Source organism: Siphateles boraxobius, unplaced genomic scaffold, assembly GCF_051911475.1.
Source record: "Siphateles boraxobius isolate OS27281-9 unplaced genomic scaffold, OSU_SipBor_1 2, whole genome shotgun sequence".
In the NCBI taxonomy this organism is placed as follows: domain Eukaryota; kingdom Metazoa; phylum Chordata; class Actinopteri; order Cypriniformes; family Leuciscidae; genus Siphateles; species Siphateles boraxobius.
Window position 1 is genome coordinate 6,319,174 of NW_027508810.1, and position 26,289 is coordinate 6,345,462.

Genomic DNA, 26,289 nt, shown 5'->3' on the forward strand with positions numbered 1-26,289 from the left:
CAGACATCTTGAGGCCTCCTGGTTGAGAACTGCTCAGGACATACAGTAAGGATTTTTTTTCTTCTGCATTACACAAAATAATTACCTTTTTTTAGCAGTGCATTTAAAAAAAAAATCTTTGATAGTATATTGCTTTCTTAAATTTACAAAAACTAGGAAACAGCAGATATTAAGCAACTAAAATTGAAATAATTAAAATAATTACATTTCAGTATTCCAGAAGTTAAGAACTGAATGTTCTTTAAGTGCGTTTCTGGATTCCACAAAAGAAGGACCTTTTTTATGTTTAGCCATGCATTTTTATCTTTATTCGCTCTGGCAGTGAAGATCAGCACTGCTTGGATATAGAGCACAAGTGCGCTATTTTATGCCCTTATTTGAAGCTCTGCACCATACACCAGCACCATCTACATTTGCTGTATGGAAAAGAGCAGCGCGGAAATTCTTCAAACTGTTTTATATGCTGATAGATATCAATTGTCCATGAAGTGTAACAGCAAAAGTGTTTGATGTCGAATCAAAGGGGACTTCCAGTGAAAAATGTATCTCATGCCTGGTTTCACGCTGCTTTGATATGACGTTGTGCTTAGTGGGAGCATGAAGGAGTCACTGGCACAGGTTTGGAGCCAGCCTGACTACAGCACACTACTGTGTCCCACAGACACCAGTGGCTAGCTGACATGTTGATGGATGATGTTTGAAAGTGTGAAAAAGAAATTAGTCACAGGCAGGAACTCGCCAGAGTCCTGTTCTCCTGTTCTATTTGAAATCAGAGTAAAATCTTCCTGGTGAGCCGTTTCACAGATTGAAATCTCATTCTCCTTTTGGAGGCCCGGACGCCCACTCTTTGAGCAGATTTACGATCCTCCCGCTCCGGGTCTTCTGTTCGCAGGTCGGTCCCGAGACCTTCTCCTCCTTGCAGACCAACAGCACTGTACGTTTCACAGATCAGAGGCGTGCGGGAGAAAACAAAGGCCCTGAACTTTCACAAGCAGTGCTCGGTCTGCCTTCCAACTCTTCTCCCTTCGGCCCAAAGCCGGCCTTGGTTAATGCAATGGCTTCCACACACACACACAAGTCACAAAAGTCAAGAAAAAGTACCCTTCGAAAAGAGAAATGACAGTATTTTCAATGTCTGAATAAATTAATGTGTTCCCAATGCGCAACAACACACATTTAAACAGCAGGGACTTTAAAAAGCCTGCACGTCTGTGTAAATATTGGGTGTGTGAGAGTATTTGTGAGGAAAGAGCTTGGTGAATGAGGGGAACGGCAGGTCAAACTCTTTAAAAGGCAATCTGTTTTCTCCATTCAACATAAACGCATTCCCTTCTGTCAGAGCACTATACAATACGGAGGCCGGTCTCTCATTCTCATGTGTACCGGGGAACTCTCAGCGAGTTGCAGTCTTCCATATCCCTCCTTCCCTTTTACGGCTTGTTGGCTTAAGGTATCCCAACATGCACGTCTGGAATGTCGACTAATGAGGGGGAAAAAATGATTCGGTAAGAGGCCAACACAAGTAGCATTCCATCATATACTTTCTTTTAACTCCAGCCCTCAGCCAGAAAGCCTCTCCAAGGTGAGTGGTGTAAAGAAAGCATTCCCTGAAGAATCGATAACTCTCCTTGAGCCAGCTAGATAGGGCCCTTTGGTGTGGAAGAAGTCGAGGAATAATATTTTGACTGGCCTCGTGTAATGAGCACAGGACATGCTTTGGAGCGCAAGAATGTGTTTGATTATAATTTCTCGAGCAGGTCTGAGCTCACGAGTGCCAATGTATTCACCTTCAGGAAGCGGGCTGTGATAGAGTAAGATAACCTTCACCCTGCCTTCACTTCCTCTGTCTTACAGGAGGCTGTTTTATTGCCCAAAACTAACAGCTCTGGAGCAGTGGAAATTAAAGTAATATTATAGGTCAGATGCAACATAAGCTTCCAATGAGCAAATGGGACATAACTATGAACAAAACACTCACAGGAATTATGTGGGTAACGTAAAAACATATCCTCATAGAAAAGTAGTTGCACCTCATTCAAAATTATAATATTTGGATCAGAGCTTTAACAGATATTCACATTTCTAGTCTACTTTTGAAACCCTCCAATACATTTGAGTAAATGAATTAAGCAGTTTTATCAAAGTCTTCTGAAGAGACACAATCGCTTTTTTATAACAAACAGATTTAATTTAGGCTTTTATTAATTTATAAACATTGCACATCAACACGCATACATAGAAAACATAAAATATGGTTAAAAAACAACAACAAAAAAACAGACAGAAAAAAAAATATGAGAAAAAATTAAAAATATCTAATTTATGTAATTACCGAAAGTTTGGAATGACATGAGGGAGAGTAAATGATGACAGAATTTTAATTTTTAGGTGATCTAACGCCACGTTTTTGCTTTGTTTTTTCTTTTTACAAACTGAGAGACAAACTAGTTTCTGTACTGGTCCACAGTTCTTGGTCATATATATTTATTAAGTTGTATTTAAATCAAGAATATTTTAGTTCAAATCAAACAAATCAAATCTGTCAAAGCACATATTAAATTGACCCTATTAAGGTTTCATAATAGCCTCCGGAGCTGAAGTTCAGTTATGGTAATTGTTATGTTAAAAACATTTAGCTTCTGATGTGCGCTGTAAGCGGTAGACCAATCCTAACAGACTGGGCTGTCTGGCCAATCAGAGCAGAGTAGGCTTGTGGAAAGGAGAGATTTAGGGAGACTGATTCATCCGACAAGTCGTTTGAGAATCAAACAATATATAAATACTGTATATATTAGAAAATGGAAGTGTTTTTTGACCTTTGATGCATGTAAACCTGTTGGAGGAGACCTCCAAAAAAAAATTAGGTACCATCAAAATAGCATAATTGGGGCACTTTAAGATCACATTTCAGTTTAAAACCACAAGTCATTCTGAGTCAAAGAACATCCTCTGTGGCTCCCAACCTCTAAACACTTTATATAAAGGATGTTATGAGTTTGATTGCATTAATATCCGAGTAATTATTGTAGATTTACACCATCTTGAAGGATGGCTCATGGCTGGCTGAAAATGTAAACAAGGAATGTAAACATACTCCAGTTATGATGTATGGTGTGGTCTCTAACAGCTGGGGTTGGCCTTCAGTGCAAACTAAGAGTTTTCCTAAAGTGACACAAGTGAGATGAAATTAAGTGACTTCACTTGTATTTACAGTTCCTTAACAACTAGAACAGGCATGAAAACAAGCTCACCATTTCTCATATTAATTGCTTTCTTATTGCTTATCATGAAGCATTTGAGCATTTTTGTGTCCAGGAAGTCCGACCGGCAATTAACATTGAAACGCTCTGTTAAGTGAGCTTCAGAATCTGTTTACTAAAGCCGGCCAAGGGCGGAAAAGAGCCAATGTGAGTCGGATGAAATGAAAAACCTCCTAAAACATTTGCCAGATTGAGTAAGGGTCTCCCTCGGGGAAAGCTGCAATGAAGGGGTTTGTGGGATATCACATGTTGCCACCATGAGGTTTTGAGAGCCAACAGCTACACAAGCAAAAAAAAAAAAAACTGATCAGGCTGAAAATGGTCAAAACTTTAGTAGTTACAAAAGATGCCAACTGCATAAATTGTTTTTCTTCAATTTGTGAGATTGAAGAAAAACACTATTGCATGTCAAAACTTAGAATGCAAACTACACTATAATCTAACCAGCATTTTGAAAGTTAGAACAAAAAACTGCAATTGGAAATTCTTTTGGAATCATTCTATTTCTGTTGGAAAACAAACCTACATTCAAGGTTATTTTGACTCTTGGGCATTGGTGTCTTATTATGAGGTTCCGTTTTAAAATTAAACCAAAATTCAGCAACTCAGTGACTATAAGTAATCAATTGTAATCTATTTACACCGCTAAGTAGTTACACAAAAACACTAAAAGAAAGACAGACATTATTATTTTTTTAAGACCACATTTATGTGATACTAAATCCGCAGCAAATCAGGAATATTAAGGCATGGCCAGAGTCAAAAAAGCTTTTCATGCATAACTGTGTTCCTTCATTTGCAGCTTACACAAACACGTAGGCATATAACATGCAAAATATTATATGTATGAAGTTTTGCATTTCCAGAAGGAAATACCACCAGTGTTGAAAATTGTAGTCTTCAGTAGTGTGTAAAATATAAACACATGCAAGGAATACTAGACCAATAATAACTCACTATGCAAATACTGTAGTCAACGGGATGTTTTTATTAAATTATCATTAAAAAAATTCACAGCATTTCTAAGGCTAATAATTATACAAAACTCAGTCTGATTGTTAATACACAATGTGGTTTAGGCTGAATAATAGCAGAAGTTCAGTATGTAGGGGTTTAGATCAAACCCTACCCAGACCATCTGAGAAATAAAGGATTGCAAGAGCTGTGCATATGTAGCATTAGAAAGACTGTATATCTCAGATATGTAAGTAATATCTCTAATCTGCCATCTCCTTGTGTTTCTGTCACTGCCTAGGGTGACAAGTGAAAGTGATGGGGATATTGCACTTACACAGACCATACTCCTTTCAGACAGCTAAAGAACAGACAGGTGCCCTGCTGTCAATAGGTCAATTGCTACCAATTGCAATAGCATGACAGTTAACGCTGCCCTGAGGTGGTGGGCTGGTCGTCCTTCCATCAGACAAGACCTCCAAGAAATCTGCAATGTATTCTGTTAATCGCAAGTTTAATTGAGGGGGAAAATCCCATAGACTTACACTGACCGAGGTATGTCTATAAAAAAAAAAATCAAGACTTTTTGGAGGGGGGCCCGAGGGTGGGCTCTTTTAACAGGCCCGGGTACACTTCATTTTCTGCAATCCGCTCCATCTCAGGCACTGTGTCATGTCCACACAGCTTTATGTTTTGAAAGCAGCTCTATGTTTTGGGTTAAGGGAGTTAGGAAAGCTACGTTGTATTTTTCTTTCTAGAAAAAAGTATCCTAGAGGGTACTAAACTAGTTATTTTTGTTTGTTATTTAGGCATCGTCCTCTCCTAATTTTGATCCCATTGTTTCAGGTTTTCACTATTTTCTTGTTAATAAACTCACTTTTGTTCAACATTTACATTGTGAGTGAGCACACATTCATTTTTGTTTTACGGCTGGTCCTATACAGTCGTAATACTCAACCGTGGATTACGATATTTCACAATTTATCATTTTAGCATCGAAATTGCGATGTGTGCATCCGTGATAGACGGATTGGGATGGGTATAGTAATTGATCGAAACGCACCTAATTTTTGGTTTAATAGCAACCTTTAACCATCATAGAGCGAAAGTTTATCATTTGCACGTGTTTTAGGTCCTGTCAGTTTAAACATTTAAGCGATTTTGAACCATTCGAGCGCAAGAAGTGAAAGTCAATTGAGAGCTCATGTACTGTTTTTTGTGCGCACAGAGCAGCACTAATAGCATGCAAACACAAATTTCATTCTCTTCCGCATAAGGGCAGGACATTATCTGTTTGTCTACAATTCTTTTTGTCTTACATTGTAAGTTTGAATTATAATTAATTTTAACAAATGGAAAAGCCTCCAAATGAAAAAGTTCAAAAGTTGACTTTAAATCACAAAAGTCAAGAATGAAAATACATTATACGTCTTATTTGAAGTTTCAAATAAATAGTAATGCAATACACAGTTAAACAGGCATTTTATCAATATTAATCATGCAATCAATTAAAAAACAGATACAGTACAAAACATGAAATGTATTAGGCATCATGTATTGGGTTTCCAGATGAGTGTAAAAAAAAAAAACATGTGAATGGCACAGGATCCCACAAACTGGAGCAGTTAGTGACTGAGCGGTTTATCTAATGAAGGACTGGAGCGGTGGGAAAAAGAGAGGTTTGGCTGGCTCTGCCGTTCTGCCATGGCCCCAAAGGAGACACACTTTTCTGGGAATCTCAGAACCAGAAGCCAGTTGGGTGCTGAGCAGATAATGTTGCCATGCTGACCAGTCAGCAGATTCTTTAAAGTTTTTAAGTTCCCTTCGCTGAGCTCTTTATTCCTTCTTAAAACAAAGATATTTAATAAAGCACTCAATGCTAGTTTTCATACTACATTTCTATAGTCTATTTTTAAGCATACATTTAAAGAATCTCAGAATAAAAAATAATTGTGGTTTATGCTTAAAAAAAGGTCAATGAGGAAGATATACTTACCTAAAACACAACTTTGCTTTTAAAGTATTTGTATCTTGTTTAGAAGATGTACACACACACACACATTATATATATATATATATATATATATATATATATATATATATATATGAATAATTTTGATCCATGTAAAGTCTGAGCCGATATATAATTGTCAAAGTAGAAAGAGTCTTTGAAGGGAAATGAATAATGCTGGTCAAAGAACCAGACCTCAACGGGACTTATTCCAGAAACATTTAAAGCTGTCAGTTCTGAGGAGTGTAAACCTCCATCTCACCTTATATAACGACCACAGGTTCACTGGAAACAAAGCATGGTTTGTCCTTCCAAATTAACCCAGATCATGTTCGTTTTAAACAGCACCTGTCTTCTCGGTGTAAACGAATTGAGAAACGAAATGTTGCACTAAAGTCTGGAAATCAGAGTGCTGAAAAGCTATGAAAAGGACACTTTCAGCAGGCGTTGTTTTCGCAAGCTAAAGAGCCAAGAACTGAGGAGTATTTAAAGGACGACATACTTCCACTGGTTATAAAGACTTTTATGAGAGCTCAATAGAAGAAACTTGGGTCTGGATGACAATTATCCAGATGTATTGGACATGAAAGGGGAGCCTGAAAAAATACAGAGCAGAGATTTCCCAGGGCTTCGACCTCAGCCTGGAAACCGAAGGAAAGCCAGCATCTTATTGCATGCTGGCGAAAAACTGTGTTAAAGGCCACAACTTCAATTACACATGGCTGCTGTGAGGCTTTATGTTTCACAGGGGGAGATAAAACCTCCACAGGGTGCCGAGTTAGCCGTGACTCAACGATGGGGACTAATGACTGAGCAGGGAACACACGTATGGACCAGGACAATATGTTTGGGTTGCATGTGGCATGCTAGACCAGGGGTTCCCAAACGTTTTTGTAAGCCAAACACCTTGATGTTAATATTTTAATAATTTAACATCAACATTGCATATTCACAGTTTTCTGATGTTGGTTAGTGGTCACATGACATGCAGGTAAACCGGTAAAACATCTCATTTGTTTAGAAAGTGTTTTATTTTGATTGCTTTTACTTTAAAACTATTTATGGTAACACTTTATAATAAGGTTCATTAGTTAACTACCTTAGTTAACATGAACTAATAATGAACAATAATGAACAGCATTTATTAATCTTAGTTAATACTAATTTCAACATTTACAAATACATTATTAAAATCAACATTTACTAATACATTATTAAAATCAAAGGTTGTATTTGTTAACATTAGTTAATGCACAATGAACTAACATGAACAAACAATGAACAGCTGTTTAATTAATAAATACTGTAAAAATGTATTGATCATTGTTAGTTAATGTTACTTAATACAATAACTAATGTTAATTAATGAAACTTATTGTAAAGTGTTATCCTATTTATATATACTTCCAGTCAAAAGTTTGGAATAATTAAGATTTGTATAATGTTTTTGAAAGAAGTCTCTTACGCTCACAAAGGCAGCATATATTTGATTTAAAAAAATACAGTAAAAACTGTAATATTGTGAAATATTATTACAATTTAAAATAACAGATTTTTATGTAAATATATTTTAAAATGTATTCTGTGATGCAAAGATGAATTTTCAGCATCCTTACTCCACCCTTCAGTGTCACATGAACCACCAGAAATCATTATATGCTAATTTGCTGCTCAAAAAAATATTTCTTATTATAATAATATTGACAACAGTTCTGATTAATATTTTTGTGAAAACCGTGATACACTACCATGGGGTATGTAAGATTTTTACAGGTAAAAGAAAATAAATTAATACTTTTATTCAGCAAGGATGCATTAAATTTATCAAAAGTGACAGTAAACACTTTTATGTTTCCATGTTTCCACAAAAAATATTAAGCAGCACAACTGTTTATTACTATTTTTACTGTATCAAATAAAATAAAATGCAGGTTTGGTGAGCATAAGAGATTTATTTCAAAAACATTAAAAAGTTAGTAATTATTCCAAACTTCTGTCAGGTGTATATAGGGCTGCACGACTTGGCCCAAAAATTGTTATATTGATGGAATGCCATAAACTTCTGTCCACAAAAAATCAAATGCATGTTAAAGTTCCCGAGAAGCAACATTTACCATAAACTGAGCTCTGAAAACACTGCATTATAAACTGTGTAAATGAACACAGTGCCGCTCTTCACTCTGAAACAAATTTAATCAGGTATTTTGCTATTTGTGTTTTATTTTGATTACCTTCAACACCCCATTTCTTTATTTGAATGTTACATTTGATTAAATTAATTATTAACTTTTCATCTATGGGGTAGAATTGTTGCTTTATTCCAAATAAATAGATTAATATCCAAAAATAAATGTAAAGAGATTCACAAAAATACATCAAATTCACAAATAAATAGATTAACACAAACACAAATAAATGTAAAGAGTTTCACAAAGAATTACAAAACTCACAAATAAATAGAATGAAAATATATTTACAAATGTTGTACACAAACACAACTCTGCCTGGCATTTATTTGTGAGCCGTTTTTGTGCATTTGTAAACCCTCTCACGCATTTGTGAATCGTTCATGTACATTTGTAAATCCCCTCACACATTTGTGGATTTTGAAACGTGCAGACAAATCCACAAATGAGTGGACTCCACCCACCCTTTACCTAAGCCAATCAGATAACGGCCACATTGAGCTGACCAATCGTAGCACGTTCTCGCTACAACCAATCACGTTAGGCTTTACAATCAGAGTGGTCTTGCCTTGAAATAACTTTGCTCGTTCATCTGCATTGGCTCAAATGGAAGTGTAAGGCTATAAGGCCATAATATTGCTTCAGTAAAATATGTTTAAAATTTGGATTTCGTTAGAGTTAGACCATTAGACTGTGTATCAAGCCAAGACACATTTTTATGAGCCTTTGAAAATGCCAGAGAAACAGCGCTTACGTTATGGGAACAACGCGTTATGGAAGCATCACGTTATTCATGATAAAACAGAAAAGCATCAATGCGTTGCTGACTAATGAATAACTGAATTCAACCTCGTGATAAATACGCGAGTTTGTGTAATATTGGGGAAAAATACTGTCACAACAGCTTTTCCCACTTCTTCATTCAAGTTTTAAATAGAAGGTCCGTGGATCTAATGATTACATGTAGGCTATAACATGCATTTAAAAGTGAAATGCCCAGCAGACAAGCGATTTGAATTCATCCGTTAAAACGCTTGATCACACAAATAATATTTCATATGAATCAGACTTAATAATATTGTATTGTAAAAGTTACTTACAGCATCCAATATAAATGCAAATATGCATTTTTTCAGCATTGCATTATCCACTCAAAACCCCATAAGCCTACACGCTGTTACATCTTCAATGATGGTCATTTGGGCTGATATTTTGTATTCTACATAATATTTATGTCCTATAGCTAGCTATTTGTCACAACGATTGTGCTTTAAAAGACAAAATCATCCGTTTTGTAATTTATTACATCGTGTCTACCCCGTGCGAGGCTTTCTACATTAGACAAAGGAGCAAATGTGCAAATGTGTCCTCTGTAGTTGCGTGTAGTCTACCTCAGAAGAAGAACAGGCATCCGTTTACTATCGTCCAGTGTAGACACTATCACGAATTATGAATTTTCATGTAGCCAGCATAGTCAATAAAGAAGATTATACGTCATATATCTTCAGGTAAGAAAACAGATGTCATGGGCAAAATGTGTTAACATTGCAAACATGTTATGTTTTACATGATTTGAAACTGCTACGGCAGGGAAGATAATAGTCTATTTGCTTTTGACGCGCCGCTTGACTCCGGTAGAGAGTGTGTTATGATGCTCGGGATCTGTCTGTGATGATCATTTGTGTGTAATCCCGAGTTAATAATAAAGAATTATAAATATAAAGAAGCCTTAAACTCCAACAATCTTTTGGAAACAGGGTGTTTTAACCACACAAACAGCTAATTTGAATGAAGCTCCCATTACAGATGCTTTCAGGGGTGTCAAAATCTGCAAAATTAATCAGATCCAGTTCTCAAAGCCTAACGTGATTGGTTGTAGTGAGAACATGCTACGATTGGTCAGCTAAATGTGGCCGTTATCTGATTGGCTTAGATAAAGGGTGGGTGGAGTCCACTTATTTGTGGATTTGTCTGCACGTCGAGCGCTATAAGTGTTTCAAAATCCACAAATGCGTGAGGGGATTTACAAATGCACAAGAACCAATTCACAAATGCGTGAGGGGATTTACAAATGTACAGAAAGCGGTTCACAGATAAATACCAGGCCGAGTTGTGTTGGTGGCATAAAACACATTTGTAAATATATATTTTTATTTGCAAAGCTAATTTTATTTATTTGTGAGTTTTATATTTTTTTGTGAATCTCTTTACATTTATTTGTGGATCGTAATCTATTTATTTGGAATAATGCAACAATTCTACCCCCATATTCATCAACTCACGAAGCCCCGTTTGGGAACCCAGTGCAAGGCAAACAGGCCCAGCGAGTCACACATCCGAGTATGTGCTATTTGTCAGGGCGAAGCGGCTAATTCCACTTTACCTCTCAGACAAACGGCTCACAGAGGGCCGGAATGCAGAGCATGAGCATATAAGATATCCACCCCTTCCCTCCCCAGGACGACAGTGTAAAAATACAGCTATAAATGGTCGCTCATCATCACACACCAGTCTACACATCATCTGCAATTTGCATCTTTCCACAGGACAACTGGTGGCTTGAATAAAATGTTAGACGTTTAAAACAATGATGTCAGCCTGACAATCCATTGATCAAAGCCGATTTTGAAGTATAAGATGATGAATAATTAATTTAGGACGCAAGTATGAAATTACCATGGAAAAACATGAAATGGGCGAGACAGCTTTAGCTGGGTTTGAGGTTGCAGCACAGGTCAAAGTGTGGAGTGCTGAAAAGAAGAGGGAAAGATTGTGACACAGCACAAGGACAACTTGATATCAAAACAGAGTAGCAAAGGGAAACTATTACCAGTGTGTGCTAGAGGGACGTGTGGCCGATATCTCTATGGCTAATATTTAACGGTGACAGCCTCCAGCTGCCTGATAAAGGCTGAGACAAGCCTGTCCGATCACACTTCTCTGTCTTATCTGTGCTCAGGGCACTAACAACAGTTCAGATAGGGGGCCAGCACCTGCAATTTCTCACTTTTGTAATAAACTTTCTATATTCGTAAACTAGGAGCCCAAACAACAACAGATGCAGGTCGAAGCCAAATCCATATTGAGGTATTATTAACGATATCATAGTTTAAAATACAATAAAACCAAAGTTAAAATGAGTACACATAAAAAAAAATGTTATCACTACTAAAAATATCATTATTAGTGGTGCATTATTATTATTATTATTGTTCACACTTAAGGTTAGAGGTTTGTTCAAAACTTCAATGCGTAACTCGACCTGCTGTTGAGGAGAGGCTTGTTATTGTTCAATAAGCAATCAAACTTTTGATATTCTGCATGATGAAATGGCCAACATTCTTAATATTGAAGAATGTAAGAACATTACATTCTGTAAGAACAGAATCTGCATTGATCTGCATTTTCACTGCATTGATCATGATTACAATACCATTCAAAAATTCAATAAATGCTGTTCTTTTGAACTTTCTAGTATCACTATTTTCACAAAAATATGAAGCAGCACAACTGTTTTCAACAATGATAATAAGGTTTAATCCATGCTAGCTGCGCATTAAATGATTGTAATGCATGAAGTGGAGGCAAAGAACTGCCCGATGCAAACCGGAGTGCATTCAAATAATTTAATGGACAGCTAGCCCTGGATTATCCCGCTTAAACCATGATCATTTGCCAGCATTGACAACTTAAAGCTGTTATTGATGTTTGCAGCGCAATTTGAACAGAAGGGTAAAAATTATGGTTATTTTCGTCAGTTATGGCTCATCAGATCTAGCATTCTGCATCATTTATTTGAATTCATTATTGAGAGAGAGAGAGTGAGTGTGTGTGTGTGTGTGTGTATTAACTGTGTGTGCGGCGTCTCTCTCTATTAACAACGAAGCTGTGAGTTTATTTACTTCAAAACCAGCGACATTACCCCCTCATTGCTGAGAAATATAAATTAGCGATTCAGTAGTGAAACTATTTTATCAATAAAAGTCGCTGGGCAGCATTGGTGAGTTTCTGTGCTCCTGAATGTGTGCGCAGCGCAATCTCCCAGTGACGTGTGTGTGTGTGTGTGTGTGTGTGTGTGTGTGTGTGTGTGTGTGTGTGTGTGTGTGTGTGTGCTTCAATGAAAACAGTCCATTAATATAGAATGGTGATTAAACTGACTTGGAACTACCTGTGCATTAAACGATTTTATTGCACATCTTCCAAATCAGAATAGAGTATTCAGACAGATCATGGTATAATAAGAAATGTTTCTTGAGCAGCAAATCATAATATTAGAATGAATTCTGAAGGATCATGTGACACTGAAGAATGGTGTATTCAGCTTTGCATCACAGGAATAAATTAAAATTGAAATTATATTCATATATTCAAAATATATTGGTGAGCATAAGAGACTTTTGTCAATAACATGAAAAAATCTTACCGTCCCAAAACTTTTGAATGGTAATGTAACCTTAAAACAAATAAATACATTTGTGATTTACCATTAATTTTGTGGTCTACCATTAATTTGGAAATTGTCATAAGGACCATTATTTTTTCAGTACTTTATAATCACATTTCCATAAAAATGTTTATGTGTATCAATATATAGTTATAATATCATTATAAACCAAAGTGTAAAGAATATTGTGATATAAAATTTTGCCCTTACTAGCAACCACCCAGAACATTTACTAAAAACTCCTTGGTAACCACCCAGAATATCTTAGCATTGAGAGTTTTGTTTTAGATTTTTTTTAGATTAAGAGTTTTATTCTTTTTTGAATGCATAAAAGCAAAAAAAATTACATATATACCCTCCCACCCACACATAAAAACATAAAACACATTTAAAAACATACAAAAATAAATATATATATTAATAATAATAATCCCTCCAAAATCAAACTCCAATTTCCACTATAAGTATCTTCCCTTTCCATTGAAAGGCCGGCATTCCCGGGCCTCTGCCAGAGTCTGTTCGCTCCTCCTGCCTCACACACATTCCACACCATGTCTCGGCCATGACTAACCTTGTTTGTTCTGTGCTGCTCTCCATCAGAAAGCGTTTCATCTACACACTCTGTGGGCACCTGACCAGGGCAAAACGGCACATAAAACACCTTAAGTCAAGTTGACCCGTGAAAAAGAATGGCATACAGTACTGGGATCTAATGTAGACTGGGTGTATGATGAGGACAGCCCTCCATTTGTCTGGAGAGGTAGTGAGATGCACCAGAGGAAGGGGGTTGCAGGACATTCCTCTTAAAGCTCTTGCGCTCAAACAACGTCAGCTGGGAGTAAATTTGTGCTGGGTCGACGCTCGGCCCATGTGTTCTTAATGTGCAATATACAATCTGGTCATAGAGGGGCTTTGTATCATTTTCAGTTTAAAAAAAAGAAAAGTGACTGGAAAAAAGTAGAGTTTTTGGTCCAAGGCTTATGGCGTGCTATTTGCATAATGGGGTCCACATGAAGTACCTGTATAAAATTACAAACGCAGCACTTCTGTAGTTTCCCGTTCCGATCTCCCCCTTCCCCGTCAGCTTGTCCTTGTAAAGCGCTTTAGCCCTGTATTCACTGTGGCGCCACAGGAGAAGAATACCCTGACCCCGAAAGGCACAGCCAGATCCGACAAATTGTCCATTGACTGAAGGGGAACCTCACGTGGCCGGCAATCATGGAATATTGTCTCAAATGAATCCGTCGTCACAGCACTTGTACCTGTCAGTGTACATCGAATTTTGCCCTTGCGGGACGCTGATCTGTCATCTGCCTCACGGTTATTTTCCTTTGCACTGGCGTCACGTGAGGGTCTTTCACTGGCGGTTCCGCCCCATGAACAACCTTCGTCTCCGTTTCCACTCCCGCTCAAAATAAAATGATCAGACCCACGGGAGCCGGCTGTGAATCAGCTATCCTGCCAAATATTTTTAGAAACAAGGCCTCTACTTGAAACACAGCTTTAGTGTCTGAAACACACATTGTGCTGTTAAAAAAGTGTTGCAAGTGTTTAAAGGGATATTTCACCCAAAATTAAAATTCTGTCATCATTTAATCACCCTCATTTCTTCCGTGGAAATTTTGAATAATGTGCTGGTTGTTCTTTTTCGACCTATTACAATGAAGCTTCAAAAATTATGCAAAACACCATAACACTATGTTAACTGCATGAATTTTTATGCAGTCAAACAATCCTTTTGTTTGAAAGACTGAATTAAAGTTTATTCCTGATAATTCAAAGAATCACTGCGAACTCGAGTGCCGCATCAGTCTGATTCATGAATGAATTATTCAGTAAATCGTTCAGGTTTTGTGAACTGAGTCCAGAGTTTCACAAATCATCATCCCTATTTTTAAAGTTTTAAAAGGTACTATTATGGAGCTTTCGGTTTTTGAACAACATAAATGAAAATTTTTTTGGGCTGAACTATTGCTTTAACAAGACAGCCAGCATCACAAATGTATTTCAACATCCCAAAGCAACACAGTATGAGGTTTGAGAGTTTAACTGGACCTCCAATGGACAATGGATTTGGGAAAATGACACCTACACCTGTTACAAAAGAGCTTCTTATATCCCCATATAGGTCATTTTATCAGGCCTGATCCTTGGAGAGGCTGAGAGACATATAACAGCCAGCAGCTGTTAGAGCTATTGACCAGTATTTGAATGGTGTTTAAAATATTTCATGCAATAGAGACTATTGGATGATAACTGAACTGAGCTGGATGACGACATCGCTGTAGATAAAAAGAACTAATTAAATAAATGATGATCTTTACAACGGAACTGTACCAACACTGAACTGACTCTAATTTAATTTTGTAGTCAAAATGAATTTGCATCATTAATTCATTTTCCTTTTATCCCTGTAAAGCTGCTTTGAAACAATCTGTATTGTATAAAGCACTATATAAATAAAGGTGACTTGACAGTACAGAAAATCTCTTCAGCTCACACAAATGCAGATTCTGCGATTTCAGCCCCTGCGATTCCAACCTCTGCGATACCACTTCCACAACTCTCACCCACTTCACACATTCCAACTGCTGTGTGGATTTCAACCCAACAGCTGGCTATGCTTTCACTCTTTTAAGAGACAAAATAACAGAAACCAACTGTAAAGATTCAGCCTGGTTAACCACACCATAAAAGAACCATTAATGAGTGCAACACATTTAATAAATATTAATTAATAAAATAAAAATAAAAACAACAATCATTTCAGTAGCAACTTTGTCTCAGATGTTTCTCCAAAAATCCCTTGAGATTTAAAAAAAAAATTGCATACATAATATATTTATTTTTTTTAAATTAGAAAAATGTGTATTCACAAAAACAATTATAAAATAAAATGGTTAAAAAAAGTACAATAAAACAATTACTATTCACAAAAATTATTATAAATAATTTTATAATAAAATTCAAGCTTCTTATATATATATATATATATATATAAAAATGAAATAAAATAATCATGTTGGCCAGAACATCTGTCGCATGTCCTGTCTGACAATGGTGAGGAAATCTTTCTGCATTCCACCAGTCACTTAATGTCAGTCAACTCTGCGGCTGTTGTTTAGGCACGGAAAGCCTTTCACCTTGAACAGGGTATGCCAGCAGGGGAGGCATGTCATGATGTTTAAGAGACAAAGAGGTAGCTTGGTCTTAAGAGGGGAAGAGGGTTACATTCCTAATTGGCTTGAAAACAAATTGCAAGAAGAAAAAACTGGACCGCAAACCTAGACTCCTGCAAGTAGAACAGCCAAATACAGCAGTCACAAGAAGTATTCGAAACCCCTGAGTCACACTTAAAATATGTATGAATGTTACTGCATTATCAAACAAAATAGCATTACAATAGCAATATTTTTTTATTCAATATTTAACATTTACCAAAAACAATATATTTGTTGATGGACAGTATGAGGTATGCAATAATTTTTGCAACTTAAAGGGATAGTTCACCCAAAAATGAAAATTAGGCCATGATTTACTCACCCTGAAGCCATCCTAGGTATACATGACATTCTTCTGTCAGACGAATACATTCAGAGTTATATTAAAAAACGTCCTGGATCTTCCAAGCTTTATAACGGCAGTGAATCGCCATTTCTGTTTTGAAGTCCATAAAAGTACATCTTTTCATGATAAAAGTGCTCCACACGGCTCCGGGTTAATAAAGGCCTTCTGAAGCGAAGCGATGAGTTTGTGTAAGAAAAATATCCATATTTAAAAATGTATAAACTATAAATTGAGGCTTCCAACAGACGGCTGTACGGATTGATTTACGGTGGAAGACTAACCCCTGACCCCACGCACAACGTAATGACGAATGCGGAAGCTCAGAGGAAAGAGCAAAACAAAACATCGTAAGTCAAATACACGTCACGGGTTACTCTTGTGGCGCAAGTCCACTTGCATAGTATGCGTACGGTCGTCTGCCGGAAGCTAGTTACACTGAACAAAATTATAAACGCAACACTTTTGTTTTTGCCTTCATTTTTCATGAGCGGAACTCAAAGATCTAAGATTTTTTTCTATGTACACAAAAGGCCTATTTCTCTTTAAGATTGTTCATAAATCTGTCTAAATCTGTGTTAGTGAGCACTTCTCCTTTGCCGAGATAATCCATCCACCTCACAGGTGTGGCATATCAAGATGCTGATTAGACAGCATGATTATTGGACAGGTGTGCCTTAGGCTGGCCACATTAAAAGGCCACTCTAAAATGTGAACAATATTTGAGAGAAATAGGCCTTTTGTGTACATAGAAAAAGTCTTAGATCTTTGAATTCAGCTCATGAAAAATGGGGGCAAAAACAAAAGTGTTGCGTTTATAATTTTGTTCAGTGTATTTTAGTCGATAGTTTTAAATATGGACATTTTCTTACACAAACTCATCACTTTGCTTCAGAGGGCCTTTATTAACCCCCCCGGAGCCGTGTGTAGCACTTTTATCATAAATAGATGCACTTTTATGGACTTCAAAACAGAAACAGCCATTCACTGCCATTATAAAGCTAAGTGCCAGGACATTTTTTAATACAACTCTGAATGTATTCGTCTGAAAGGAGAATGTCATGTACACCTAGGATGGCTTGAGAGTGAATAAATCATGGGCTAATTTTAATTTTTGGGTGAATTATCTCTTTAAGTGTTTGCATACAGTTACAGCAAAACCTTAGACACCCGGAAAGCAATATATGATGCAATTCTATACAAAGCAACTTCTGGAAGACGCTGGCATCTTTGACAAGTCCAAGCCTTTGAAATTCAGAAGTGCAGGGTGGCATGTGGCTGATATCTGGGGCAGGTCAGACACAACAGGGGCTGACGGGCGGTACGGTTAAGTGCTCTGCCTTGTCTAAACAAACAAACAAAAGAAAAAGTTTTCGGGACCTGACGCATTTGCGTGCCAACTGCAAGAGATGCCATCCATCAATCACATGCATAGCTTCTTTGTTGGAGGTTGTCCTGGGCTTTTACTGCACGGGGAGCACCAGAGCCCTCTCTGACACATGACATATGCACAGCTGCTGGAGAGGCACAGGCCCCAACACAAACTGACATGCCAAATCCCAAAGAAAACAAGGGGAGCTGTCTCCAGTCTGAGGACTGCTTTTCAACATATCATTTGTAATGCAACCAAAAGAACAGCTGGCAATATGGGGGTGGGAGGCGTCACAGACAGTGCAGAGGAGCGGCAAGCCAATAAGTCCGAATCGCAAAACGGGAAGCACTTGGAAGAGTGACGCTCAGGCAGACAAAACAGGAGAAATGTTATTGTAAGACCTCTGGTGTGGGGTCAGGCATGCAACCCAATCTGGCCTTCTCTCTGGTCCTCTACACCGACCTTTGACCTTTTCTGCTGAGCACTGGCCAAACACAGACCAACGGCCCAACACAATGAGCTATTCAGCCTATGCTACGACCAGGAAGTGTGAGTGAGCGTGTGAAACGTGTAGGACTGATTCCCAGCAGCTATCAACGGACTGCTTAACAAGCTTCACATTTGACTGAGATTTACTGCTTTGGGACACACCATTTGTAAATTTGCTATAATAAATGGAATTTAGGAGCTGGACAATGAGTGTATGGATGACATCTGTAATCGGCTTTCAAATTCAGTATGTAAGTTGTCCCAGACAGGGACACCAGGGTTGGAAATTAATTGGGGCAAAAATGGCACCAAAATGAGCAGAAATGCCCTCCAAATTCAAAATAAGGGGGGCAAAAAAATGCCACTGCAGTGACTGCACAATTAAACTATATCTACTACGGCTGTCATGATTAAAGTTCTTTTCGTTTTTCTTTTGCAGTGCTGAGCAATATAAACAACCACACAATTTTCTTATGAACGCGATGCCCAAACAGAGGCGTTTCGATTAGTCACTGCTGAAATGTTTTGTTTAGAGCACTAACTGATTTCTGCACTTTTGCAAAGTCTCTCATGATAAACAACAAAGTGCAGATACAATGTAAGTAAGAGATTAATTTTGCGGCGTAGACAGATTCAGTGGTTATTTATGAGAGTGCAGAACTCATACTAGACTGAGGTCATGGACCACTGCCGTGTTCTTTGCTTTATGTATTGAATTTATTCCCTGTTTGAATAACCTTTTTTTTTTCATGCTACTAAAAATAATCAAAGTGAAGTCTTGCTTTTCTAATAAGTAAAAATCTATAAACTATTCATAAACGTTTCCTAGCTTTTGTCTGTGTAGACAGAATATTATGTCACGTGCCATTTCCCCCAAAACAAACTTGTTTTGTATTGAATTAATAGATTTTTGCCAAATTTTGCAGCCTTACCCTGTTGAGTTCTGTTTTTTAATTTATATAATAGCAATTTACATTATACAATTGTTGTGTATATACACATGTATGCCAGCTTTAAGCAGCATTAAACATAAATGCCATGTCAGATCAGCTTCTGTTCCACCTTTGTAGTTGTAAAATTTAATGGTAACAGTCTTTAATATAGTATACTGACTGATTGGCAAGTCATTGGTTAAATATAAGTAATTGACTTAAAAGACAGTGCAGATACATTTAATGAGGTAATTATAAAAATTGCCCTTCCAAAGGCAAAACAATTGACCTGTAAATAAAATATTGGCTCTTAATGGAAAAGTTCATTCCTTTCCCTGCTGGGCACAGCTGCTCGGTGGACTCCTACTTCTAGTCACACATTTAGCTAAATGTTTGTGCAACCCCCAATTCAATTTGGGCTGTTTTTCCTCTTTTCACACTACCATCATTATGAGCACCTCCCCCATCGAGTAACAAGATCCCGCACCAGCATCCAGGCACCGTGAGGCGCCAAGGCCAGAGAAGGAACTCCCAACCTGAACGGCAGGATCTGTGAAGCTCTATTAGCCACCATAAGAGTCACCATATGCCACTCATCCAGTGACCTTTTGGTCTTTTTTATGGCCTAATCAAATCACATCAGCCAGAGTGACTCAGATCAATTCATTGGTGTCTCAAGTCATCCAAATAATCCACATCCAAATAAACCAGTCAGACAATACTTAAAACTAGCTATATATTGACATGCTTGTCTGGCCAACATTAGGCCATTTTGAGATGATTGGCATCAATTGCTAGCCATCCCTAATTTACTATCCCTGGTGTGTTAGCATCCAAAATCATAACATTTCTTTTTATTTTAAATATTTTTATAAGTAAATATTTATAACAGTAAAGAGTGTATAAAATAAATAATTTCAAATCTCACACTTGCTTATGACTCATTTACTATGATAAATCCTAAAAATGTATAGGGTCAGTAAAAAATTTGTTTTATGTTTTAAAAAAAAAAATCTCTTTTGTTAATCAAGGCTGCATTTATTAAAATAAAGTAAAAACAGTAATTTTGTGAAATATTCTTACAATTTAAAATAACTGTTTCCTATTGTAATATACAGTATTTCAAAATGTAATTTATTCCTGTGATGCATTTTGGCCATTCATTTACAAACAACAGTGTTTTCGAGGCCCGAAATGCAAGCTTTTGAAAACAGTTTCAAAGTGCAAGGTTGTGAAAATTATGCCTTTTTCTCCATACCGTCTTCACAAAAATGTGAATATGTGAAAATAGTGACATGCGTATTACATTTGCGGGGGGTTTCTTGACAAAGGGACATCGCCAACTACTGGCCTGGCATGCATAATACAGCCTTTTCAGTCATTATCGCAGATCCGTGTGGATGGGGATCATTTTGACAATGTTGTCATCTGTTTTAAGTACCACCGATTTGCAGAGTATTATCAATGTTAAAAACAGCTGTGCTGCTTCATATTTTTGTGAAAAACCTATTTATTTATTTTTTCAAGATGAAAAATTAGGTCAAAAGAACAGCATATTTAAAATATAATTGTGTCACATTATAAATGTCTTTCCTGTCTTTTTTGAACAATTTAATGCATTTTTGCGGAATGAAAGTATCTTTAAAAAAAGTTTTACTTGAAGTCTTAACTGACCAATATAGCCAGTAATTGACTGATACACTTTTTATTTTCAAAAGAGTTGAATAATTAATTAAGAATAAATTAAAATGAGTTGTGCAAAACCAACATCTATTTCAATTGTATCTAAAGGCATTTGATTTTTTTTTTTCATGGTCCGTTATACAGCCCTTCAGCATCTCATACAGAGTCCTGGTAAAACAAATGACATCATTTATGTTCCCCAACCATTTTTCCGCCTCATTACAGAAGAATGTCCCTCACAGTCTATTGCAAATGGGAGTAGGTGACACAAAAATGGCCACTATGTAAACACCATTTGACTTCAATAACTACTTTATTGGTCCCACTTAACAGCCATTCTTTGGGTCTTCCTCAATGGAAATGAGATTTACAGCCTTCTTTACTTATACCGGTTATCCTCACGGTAAACCATGCATTCAACCATCTAATTGGTACTAGACTGCGCTTTGGTTTAGACCGTAACTCATGCTGCACGCCTAGAGGAAGTTTTAGGATAAAGGAAAACTGATAATCAACCCACTGTTTTGACACACATTTAAGTGGGATGAATGGAGCTACCAACTGTAACACCATGTTTCTTAAACGCAGTGAATTAACTTCCTGGACGTTTTGGTGGTGATAAATCATGAGTTGGAAAAAAGGAAAAAGGTAAAAAAAAACAAAGATAAATTGAAGGGGGAGGGGACTTGGTTTTGCGACTAGTTTTTCTAAGTATTTTTTTCCAGAGATTTAGATTTAATGTCCCTCAGATTGGAGTTCATTAGGGTGTTTATTTTGCAAGCAGACCATCTGACTGTTTGCTCCATTGAGATTTTGGATCCACACATCTTAGTGAGTATCGACATATGCTTCAAGGGTGGTCCACATCAGTGTAAACAAATCAGCGTGTGCCTACAAACACTTCAGCCCATCTTCAGAGCTCGCCATATGTTCCCAAAACACTCTTCTCCCTGCAACTGTGTTCCCTACTTAAATACCCACACACAAGCCCAATTTTTGAGTAAAAACGTGAACATTGTTACGTTTTTACGTTACGTTCTGCATTGTTAATACAAGCACACACAAAGATATTTTTGTATCGTATGAGCAAATGTTGATCCATTTCAGAGGACATAATTCATGTCGATATGATTTGAGAAAACAAAAATGGGAAGCTGTAACTTACAAGGCTTGAGGGTCTTAATTACAGTGTCCCAGTGTCTTACACACAATGATATCCATTCAAGCTACAAGGCCATTGCATCATATAAACTGCACACTTTAAAGTTTTTCCTGTGGACAAATTGTTGAAATTCCACATGGGATTGTAAAACTCTGCTTCTGGCAAGGCTGGTGAACGGGTCGAAAGTGATTCAGATGGGTTTGGATGCATGTTGCATTTACATACATTCAAAATCGCCAGCTGGAACAAGCGGCCAGTGGAAGGGATTGGATGTTAATTCTTCTACATCGAAATGCCTGGACCCGTAAACATAGCAAAGGCTGCACAACTGTAAAGTTCATTTGGAGGCGCTGCACAAACTACACTTCCTTTAACAACGGAAAATATTTGTCATCTGATGTGAAGAACTCCCCTCACGTCAAGGACAGAGCAATCTTACCAGTCCTGTGCTATCACTCCCAAAAAACTGGAGTACTGTTGTAATCTCAATCTCATTCCAATCATGTAAATCAAATAAAGTGGAAAATGTTAAAGAAACACTAAAGAACCTTTAATGTCAACATTCTGAATCCTTTACTTTCTTAACGAACGGTGCCGGCTTTACTGTGTACGATTCATCAGTGCACATTATTCCAAAGAAAATCTGAGGTGAAAAAAGTGTCTTCCTTTTTTATCTGAATGAAATAGCTTTTCCACAGACATCACCAATTAAATCAAGACAGTTAAAATCAATTCTACCCCTTGGCTTTGTTTTGGTTTGCAACAACAACAAAAATTTCAGATGGAGAAAATAAAGTCAAAAATAAAATGGCTTATGAATGCAGTTTCATGTTGACATTAATATATTGGTCCCATGTAAGATGCAGCTGTATGAGTTGCAATAAAGTACAGAGTAAAACATTCATGTCACTTCTTTCAGATGGTTCAGTATTTAAAAGGGATCTGAAATAAAAATCGTGTCATTATTTACTAACCCATTATAAGTTAATTCCATCAAAACTCTGATGGTACAAAACATTCATAAAGAGATTGTTAAAGTAATACATATGAATCAATGGTTTAATCCAAGTTTTCTGAAGAGAAATTACCATTTTATGTGATGAACAGATTTTATTCAGGCTTTTATTCACATCAAATATGGTCAACGGTATCTCAACCGTGCGTGCGTGACACGTGAGAACAAATCTTATTAGTTCTGGTGTGTCAGGCAAGTACGTTTGAGCTTCCATTTACCACATTGCTCTATGTAAGCACATTAATCAATGTTAATTCGTGAATAAAAACCTAAATTAAATCTTTCAATGGAGGAGCAGAAATCTTGTTTCTGCCACATAATGAAAAATAAAAAAGCTAATTGCGACTTTTTATCTAACAATAAAAGGATAAAAATCTATTTTAAAAAGCTTTTTATCTAGCAAGATAAAAAGTCACAATTTTAAAATGTTTTATTCTGTGGCGAAACAAGCGTCCTTAGAAATCTCACAGGTTTAAATTGAAAATATCTTCATTTGTGGTTTAAAGATGAACAAAAGTCCTATGGGTTTGGAACGACATGAAGGTGATACAATTATGATCGAATTGTAATTTTTAGCTAAACTAACCCTTTAAGGGCAATTAATTCCACTGAGATTTGCATTTTGGTAGAACTGAGATCTTTGAACTCAAGCATTCAACTGCTCTTAAAAATTGAAGTTCCTTTATGAGGAAATGCAACTACTGTATCATTGAACAATCCTCATTGTTCCATCAGTCGCGTTCTATGTAACAAGAGTAACAACATATTTCACCCGCATCTTTGAGCCTCAGATACGATCGAGGCAGCAAATTGTCTGCATTTGCTTACAAACACAAATCTGTCTGGCTTGGGAGGAACACCTGATGTATTGCACAGCAAACAAACATAATTGGCTAATCTAATCGCATTGCTTTCTGCATTTCTGTTTACTTTTGGCTAAGCATCTCCATGAAGGCCAGTGCTATGTGACCGTGAATGCCACATTGTTCAGGGCCCCTCACAGATGCAATCTGCACAGACGTCTCTCTCTCTCTCTCTCTCTCTCTCTCTCTGGTGACAGGCTGTTGAGTCTGAGGTGTACGCTAACGCTAAAGGGAGACTCCATCACGCTTCACATGCAGCCCTGATGGAGTGGAGGCAGTGAGCTGTACTATCTGCCCATCAGCGGCCCCGGCCCCCATTCAGCCCATTCTGAATGGAAATGATGGTTCATTTCAGTCCAAAAGGAAGACCGGAGAACGGCTATTGCGAGAGGACAGCATTCAGCAAACAATGCCAGTGACAAAACCTGAAAGTCTCAAGCTCTCAATCTGGTCCTGAACTCAATAGACAGGTTAAAGGAGTCCTTTAAAGTCCAGGGCATTGAATTTCAACTTGTTAAATGCAAGAGATGGACTGAATTTAGACGTTTTCAGATTTTAAATCATGTTTAGCATATCAATAGAATATCACATCTGATTAAAGAGTCAACTGAACCATCACGTCTGAACCTGGAAAGTGATTTTGTTTATTTTTCTTCATAGGGAACATAATACGAAACATTCGGCAGTTAAATCTAACATCAAATAAAGACCAATAAGTCACATTAATGTTGCATTTTTTTTTATAAAAGCAGCTGAATGATTCTTGTCAATCTTTGAACATTAAAGTGAATATTTTGGATAGGGTTTAGAGCACATTACTTGATGAATTTATTAAACATAGGTGGACTTAGTCTGAAGTTTTGATACCTGACAAGTTTGTTACCTGATAAGCTTAAAATATTTTTTGTTACACTTTTTAATAGAAATCTTGAGCATACTGACAAGCACACATGACATGCATGTGACTATTTAGTGACTGTAACCAGAACAACAATATTACGTTCATAAATTCAACCTGTAGTGACAAAATTACTTCTAAACTGTTTATTAACTCTTTCCCCGCCAGCGATATATAAAGTTGCCTGCCAAAAGTTCAAACAAGGATATTAAAATCCGAAATGATTAAAACATAATAATTTATTTTCTTTTACATGTACATTTACCTCGAGTTTGCTGTAATGGCTTCGTTTCCCCCCAGACATTTTACAAGGGCAAATATATTTTTACTCACCTCTAGCGCAGTCTGTTATGAAAATAATGTCATAAATTAAGAAAACAATCCAAAAGAGTTCCATGATGTCCCTATTAAAGCTCTCTGGTTCTTCAATCTACAAAAGAAATAAATCTTTTAGTGAGAACAAGAACGGGTGAATCTAAAATACCAGTGCAATGCCAAAACTCCAATGAACTTCTGCTGCACCGTTGTAAACGTGTGTAGGATTGAATTACAATTCTAACACAACTTCAGTTGTCTTATAAAGTTTCAGTTAAATCACAACACAGCACAACTAGCAGCAAGGATATATTTGTTTCATGCAATGACCAGCACATGTCCATAAAAAAGCGGTTTCAAGTGGGTAAAAGGTACATTTTAAAACATAAAACAAGCAATAAAATATTCCAAGTAAAAAATACAAGACTTACCAAAGCTGAAAACGTTGATATATCTGTTCCTCGCGACTGATAGATAAAATATCATGCTTACATCCTGCTAAAACACTCCAGACAAATCTTGCCAATGTACACTGGGCGCTACGTCAGAAATCCTCACGCACGCAACACTGGATCCAGTGAATTCAACAGGTTTAATTATCACGCGCAACTGTATTCCAGAACGCTCTGACGTCATGTATATTCGCGCGACTCTTTTTAATACACGCGCTGATCGCCGTAAACTTCTGTTGATGACAGTCACCGCGCGCTGTCGCGCAAGCTCTTCAAATCACACCGACTTTATCTCCAAGTTTCGTATGATAACAAAACACACAGGACAAATTATTTACAGCACTGAAATTTGTATCAAAACGGGGTTTTAAATACCGTTAACTAAATATTCCGCAGTCCAGACACACGCTACACACACACACACACACTGAGGAGTGTGAGACGGTCCAGCCCTAAGGCCAACTTTAGACCAATCACAGCGAGCCAATTCACTCTCACTGTTTAACTCTTTAATAATAATAATAATAATAATAATAATAATAATAATAATAATAATAATAGACTAAATAAAAACAAACATATTTAATATTTATAATGGTTATTTGTATCATATTATATATTTATATTTGCTGTGAATAACTGAAATTTCAACAGCAAAACGTAAGTTTACCACGCTCTAAATCCAATTA

The 26,289-nt window shown here is 36.9% G+C and overlaps 1 protein-coding gene across 2 annotated transcripts in view; it reads right to left on the reverse strand.

Annotated features, from left to right (window-relative positions):
* The window catches only part of fgfrl1a (fibroblast growth factor receptor like 1a), a 79,183-nt gene extending 53,129 nt beyond the window's left edge, over positions 1-26,054 (reverse strand). The window contains exons 1-2 of one of the 2 annotated variants that reach the window (XM_077235740.1): positions 25,580-26,054; positions 25,167-25,263 (exon numbers count right to left, since the gene is read on the reverse strand). In XM_077235740.1, coding sequence (XP_077091855.1) covers positions 25,167-25,230 — 64 coding nt within the window. In that variant the 5' untranslated portion in view covers positions 25,231-25,263; positions 25,580-26,054. Of the gene's footprint in view, positions 1-13,426; positions 14,197-25,166; positions 25,264-25,579 lie in introns of those variants that run through there. The other variant, XM_077235741.1, reaches the window with a different exon arrangement.
* Between the last annotated feature and the right edge of the window lie 235 nt (positions 26,055-26,289).